Genomic DNA, 6,720 nt, shown 5'->3' with positions numbered 1-6,720 from the left:
GGACAACATCAAAGCCGAAAAGACGATGCAATATGACACCAATGTGCCACATTCAAAAATTCAAACAAGCAGAGTTGAAGAAATGATGCTATGACATATACATAACATACAATTGTTTTATAGAGGGCACATGCTGTCTCTAAACAAACTATTTTCCAGGTTCTGCCTCTGAGTCTCCTGCACTATCACACACTCACAACACAATGCTCAGTCCTGCCTGCCAAGAAATACCTTACAAGATCACTACTTGCAATTGCCTTAATACTTCCCAACTAATGCTTTGTAAAAGAATCCACACGCACAAGATAAACACACACACAATTATATGCATGGGCAAGTGCGTGCATGGGAACAAACTAAGGCACAACTGTCTTTTGGGGGGGGGGGGGGGGGGGGGCACACGCATGCTATAAGCTCACCTCTACCAATAAATCTTGCTACTTCTCAAAACCCCCAAAAGCACTTCTTGAAACACTTGGCTGAGCAGTGCTTGCAACACACTTGGCCAACCTTCAACAAATCTAAGTATCAACCTTCTAGAATTTGATTCGTTGGTAGCAAAAGATATACGTACATATTGCTTGCACAATCATGTACAGAGGGTTTGGAGGTGCCAAGTGCTTATATCACCATCCTTATTTTTGGCTGTATGATTCTAACCGCCTCAGCATTTGACATTTGGAGCAACATCTATTTGCATGCCATCCTCATAACTTGGAAAAGGTAGGCTGCCTCTTTTCCATTTGTGCTTGAATTGCCTCCTTCAAATCGTTTGACACCAGCATCCCAGAGTTCCATGTCGCAACATAGTCCAGCCCATCCATCACAGACAGATCGCGTGATTTGACAAGAACACGCTTGGTTCCTATGACAGCCAGTGGAGATTTTGCCGCAATGTTTCTTGCAAGTGCATTCACCTGCTCAACCATAACATCCTTGGACTGAAAGACATCATTCACCAAGCCAATCGCCTTAGCCTCTGATGCGTTCAACCTTCTACCAGTGAGGGCAAGATCCATTGCATGCCCATGACCCACCAGCAAGGGCAACCGTTGAAGGGTTCCCAGATCGGCAACAATGGCTAGATCTACTTCTTTCACAGAAAAGAAAGAATCTGAGCTGCAGTACCTGAGGTCACAAGCGGTAATGAGGTCGACACCACCACCGATGCAAGCACCATGGATAGCAGCAATCACAGGTTTGCGGCAATCCTCGAGCGAGGTGAAGGCAGCTTGCAAGCGCTTGACCCTGTGAAGGTTCAGTAAGGAGGTGCGTGCACCATCATGACGGTCGTTCCGTGTGCTTTTGGAAGTAGAACCTTCTTCATCAAAGCGCGCAAGCGTAGAAAGATCAATACCGGAGCAGAAATTCTTACCCGAACCTGCAAGGATGATGACGCGCACAGAGGAAGAGGCGTCAAGCTGTGCAATGGCTAAGGGCAGCTCTTCGAAAAGGTGGGAGTCGAGGGCGTTGGAGCGAGCGGGGCGGTTGAGGAGGAGGCGCACCACGCCCGTCTCATCAGGCCCCTCTAACTTCAGGCTTCTCCATTCCTCAGTCATCTCTCTGTCAAAAGCTATTCTCTGCTCTTTGGCTTGCTAACGACTTGTACTCACAATTGTGATTAACACAAATCGCCCTTGACTATGAGTCCACATCCAAAACATGCTACGATAGGCAGCTTAGGCTGGGTTCAGACTGCCACGCGCAAGAGCCTTTCCATGTAGGTGGACCAATGAAAATGTACGCCTCATTGGAGGCAGTTCAGACTGCACACGCGACTTTGCTAGCCCTGCTGAGTTGGAATGCTGACTCAAGGCCAAGGGAGCTGCTCCATGTTCCGGCCGCCCACCCCGCCCATAGCTTCTGCTGCACTGCTCCAGCCAATCAAAAGCCACAATGCCCTGCAGCTGCTTTCTTTTCCGCTTCTGTGTGTGAACAGAGCAGGGAAAGTCGAAAAGTTGGCTCTACTTTCGGGCGAAAAAGGGTTGAAGATGTGGAGTGCAGTCGGAACGAGCCTTTAGTGCATGATGTCACTCTTTATCTCTACATGTCCCTCTTTTAGCTCCTAAACAAGGATGAGCTCGGTGCAAAGACTCACTATATCATCAAATTGGGCCACCGCCAGTTTTGCCTCAAACATCATTGATTTCCAGCCTTGGTTAAGGTAACAAATATGGTAATTTGGGTGCACACCAGAACGGGCAGGTTATGATAGCTCCCCCTTCTCAAAATCAGGTCATTGATAAAGAAGCTAATCTTCCAAGTCTTACGTACCCATTTGCATACTTTGGCGGCCAGTCCCCGCGAGGTCGGGCACTTGCTAAACAAATGCAGAGGGTCTTCAGAAGCCGCCTTGCAACAAGAACAAGTGCTAGTGCCGATCCCTCTAGCATGAACCTTAATCCTAGTTGGCATGGCTCCCCACAACACCTTCCAGATAAAATACTTCATGTATTCTGGCCATTTGATCTCCCATATGGCATTAACGCTTCTTTGCCATCGCTCTTTTGACCAATTTTTTTCCATATTTTGGTGAGTAGGGAAAACCACTTTGCTTTATAAGCTAGCTCACAATATGTATCCCAGGTCTTGGGGAGTAGAAACACTCTATCTTTCAACCAATGCTAGGCTTTCCAGTCTAGCTCCGCCCCGAAGACGGGTGATGCTGACACTGACAATACTTCCAAGAGTCTACTAATCAGAAGTCTTTCATAAAGGCCCAAATTATGTTGTTGCACTAAAAATCTCACATCCTTTCGATCGAGGTTTATGTCATCCCAGAGGTGGGACGGTTTAGATATTCCTTTGTTGATGACCTAGCGGGCAACTTCCCTCCAGAAAGAATTCAAAGAACCCCTTCCAAGTTTGGAGAGCGAGGGGGACCATTGGCAAGAGGAACCCTTGAAATACCTGAACTTTTCTCCTTATTCTAGGGTTTAAACCGCTTTGTTACATTTTCGTGCCAGCTCCCATGTACTATCATCAAGCTTAAGGAACGTCTAAAGAGGCGCCATAATCTTATCGTGCATTGTGGCCTCCTTCCACTTGCCCCCTTTCGAAGTAAGCTCTTCTTTGCTTATCATATCCCAAGCCATGATGGCCCATTCTTGCTTTTTCTTTGACAATAAGATAACTAGCTTGACACACAATGCTTCTGCATGTAGTATGGGGTCCAAGATCCCAATGTTGCCTTTGTTTCTTGGGTCTTGCTAACTATTCCCATTTTGCCCATTGGCAAGGGGTCGTGGTCTTAGTGTTGCTCTTCTACAAGAATTGTTTAATAGGGTTCAAAATATCTTTCCAATTGGATTTTCTCAGCTTAAGCATCGGCAACATGAAAGAAATGTAAGGGATCATGAAAGCATTGATGACAGTGACTCTGCTATGGAAGGGGAGGAGTACAAAATCCCATCTTCTCATTTTTCTATTAATCTTGTTCAGTACCCATTCCAATCTCTACTTATCCAATAGGCCCACCCTTAGTGGGGCACCCAGGTGCCTAAACACAGTGCCCTTATCAATAACTTCTCCTGACCATTTCGTGGGGTCAAACGAGTCAATTTCAGATAGAGAAATTAATCTTGACTTCTCGATATTGTACATTGCGCCGAAAGTTGTGGCAAATAGTTAAACAATCTCAAGGGCTCTTCTTAGCACTTCTGGATTGGTGTGAGAACCCACGGAACTGCCATGAGGATTCTTCGCCCTACCACCCTTTTTATAGGCCCTTGGCCATCAGATTTAGAATCCCAAGTCCACAGTTAACGGCCCTTGGCTTAGGTCCGTGACCCCCCCTGGGTTTGCCCTTGGCATTACATTACTCCCCCCTTGGAGAAGCGTTTTCGTCATTCAAAACAAAAGTGATGATATCTTCACAAGAACATTGATTTTTTCTGCAATGGCATCCTTCATGGATCTAGCTGTCCGTTTGACCGGAAGACGGTTCAGTAGGAGGTTCAATGAAACCAAGAAGAGCATCTTGATTTTCTACATTGTTGTCCCTTTGCAACCGTTTATGTGTAACCGGCCCATGTCCAACATAGTTTATAGACTCTATTTAGAATTCACTTGAGTATGCTAAACAAGTTATCACAACTACGATATATGCAAAAGAGTACCTCTTTTCACTTTTCATGAAAGTAACTAGCTTATGTAACTCATCACCAAAGTACTTTTGACTTTCCATGAAAGTAACTAGCTGAAATAACTTATCAGCAAAATATAAGTCCTTGATTCAATATCATTTATTATCAATAAAAAAATCCACATAACTGGTGATCAAGATTGAGAACCTGATTTAAACATGATGAGGCTAAACTTAGTCTCGCAATATGCTTTGCTTCATGGTAAGAAATTTCCAACTAGAGAGATAAACTTTCCAATTGCTTGGTGCTAACATACACATTTATCATATCCTTTAGCACAAGATTAACACTTGTGAACTACCTATCTGTTGGAATTAGGGTTGTAGGGAAACACACACAACTTGGAGAAGACGAAGGAAGCTCAAGGCACACAACAGAGAGTGCATTACTTAGTGTGCAATTGAAAGATAGATAGTCCTAGAGTGATGGGCATATATACAATGCACGAGGGAAAAAACCTCCTAAAGAGGGAAAAAATGCCCCGAGGGTCCTAGTGTTTTCACACACATCACTACCATATGTATATGGTAACAAATCCCCCCTGGGAGTGATGCGATGAACGAGGATTCGCACGAAGAGTAAAGGGAAGTGCCATGCCCTGAGGACAGGATCATTCCACAAAGAGGAGCAAGCCCAAACTTTTGCGGAAAGCTTCAAACTTCTCACGAGACAATGCCTTTGTGAAAAGATCTGCAAGGTTGTCATGTATTGGCATATAAGCCAAGCTGATCTCTCCTGCTAAGAGCCTCTCCTTGACATAGTGGTAATGCACCTCAATGTTCTTTGTACGAGCATGAAAAATTGGGTTCCTCGCAACTGCCAATGTGCTCTGATCGTCATTGTAGATGATGTTGGCAATGTCTTGTCCAACACTCAAATCAACCATAAGGCGTCTGAGCCGTACACACTCAACCGTAACTGTGAAGACTGCCTTGTACTTAGCCTCACAACTTGAAGTGGCCACAATAGGTTGCTTCTTGCTCAACCATGAAATACATGATCTTTCAAGCATGAAACAAAAACCACTTGTGGACACTCGGGTGTCATAACAACCAGTCCAATCTGAGTCCAAAAAAGCATGTAAATATGGCGGCAATGATCCCCCCTTGGGTTAAAACAATCCAAGATGCAAAGTGCCACTCAAGTAGCAAAAAATCCTCTTGACTTCCTGCCAATGCTTAGACCCTGGGCTATGCATAAATCTGCTGATCTGTGAGACTGCAAACTGAATATCTGTCCTCATGTTGCATACATAAATGAGGTAGCCAACAGCAGTTTGGTAAAGAGTGACAACAACAGGATCACTAGTATCATGTAGGCTCAACTTCAAACCTATTTCCATGGGAGTGGCAATAGGTTTGCAATCCTCAAGTCCAAACTTACATAGAAATGTCTCTATGTAACTTTTCTGACATAAGGCAATACCACCATCACACTGCTTAAATTGTATGCCCAAGTAATGATGCAACATCCGCAAATCTTTCATCTTGAAAGTAGCATTCAAATTAGCCTTAAATTCAGTAGTATGTGCCTCATTGGGACCAGTGATCAATAAATCATCCATGTAAAGAACAACAATGAGAAGTACATCGCCCTTACACTTGACATATAATGTGCTTTTTGTTGGACTATTACAAAAGCCTCATTTGACCAAATGGGTGTCAGCTTTCTCATACCAAGCACAAGGAGATTGCTTCAACCCATACAAAGACTTCTTACATCTGCACACTTTGTCCTCTTGTCCTTTCTTGACAAAACCGTGAGACTGCGTTACATAGACTTCCTCACCATTCAAGAAAGCAGTAACAATATCGGATTGATGTACATCCCAACCAAAATGAGCTACCAATGCACATAGAAAATGAGTAGTAGTCATATGACAAGCAGGAGCAAAAGTTTCTTCATAATCTATGCCTTTTTGATGCGCATAGCCTTTTGCAACAAATTGAGCCTTATGGAAATCAACCTCACCATCCGGCTTGCATTTCAACTTGTAACCCACATTGTACCAATGGCGTTTTTTCCAGGAGGTAAATCACAAACATTCCATGTGTCATTTTCTATAAGTGCATCATATTCTGATTGCATGGTAGCCATCCAATTTTTTGAATTTTGTGCTTCATCAAAAGATAGAGGTTCCTCTATATCACATAAACTAGACATAGCCAAAGCATAACAATCTGATGCATAAGAGGCATGGCGAGAACCTAAACGAGTACGACTAGACAAAGGTGCATCCAATTTACTATCATGCAAAGTGTGCACCAGCCATTTTGGCATAACTCTAGCCTGTTCATTATCAATCCTTTCCTCATCAAGTAGATCATGTACATCTGCATCACTAATAGGCTGATTTGTAACATTTTCAAAAAGCCCCACAGACTGTACATTTGCCTCATTTGAATTTACATTTGAACTTCCACCACTAAAAAGAGGCAATAAACTATCATAAATGTCATGTGAGCTTACAATACTATCTGACAGCAAAGGTTGAACAGAATCTTCCACAAACACAACATCACATGAGACCAAAATACCCTTTGTTTGTGGGTGATACAACTTGTAACCTTTTCTT

General features: G+C 43.6%; 1 protein-coding gene across 1 annotated transcript; it reads right to left on the bottom strand.

The window, feature by feature from the left end:
* Positions 1-522: 522 nt before the first annotated feature.
* On the bottom strand, positions 523-1,710 carry DCI1 (delta(3,5),delta(2,4)-dienoyl-CoA isomerase 1). Its single transcript, XM_086502866.1, has one exon. It carries the CDS (start codon positions 1,557-1,559, stop codon positions 708-710), a length of 852 nt encoding a protein of 283 aa, XP_086358992.1. The 5' UTR covers positions 1,560-1,710; the 3' UTR covers positions 523-707.
* Between the last annotated feature and the right edge of the window lie 5,010 nt (positions 1,711-6,720).

This window comes from Adiantum capillus-veneris, chromosome 3, assembly GCF_014529385.1.
Source record: "Adiantum capillus-veneris isolate H3 chromosome 3, ASM1452938v2, whole genome shotgun sequence".
NCBI lineage: Eukaryota > Viridiplantae > Streptophyta > Polypodiopsida > Polypodiales > Pteridaceae > Adiantum > Adiantum capillus-veneris.
Note: the sequence above shows the minus strand (reverse complement) of the source record. Positions and strands in the feature narration are given on the sequence as shown.

Bases quoted from the DNA above. Each gene is read 5' to 3' on its own strand.
- DCI1 (XM_086502866.1), bottom strand. From the start codon at position 1,559: ATGACTGAGGAATGGAGAAGCCTGAAGTTAGAGGGGCCTGATGAGACG.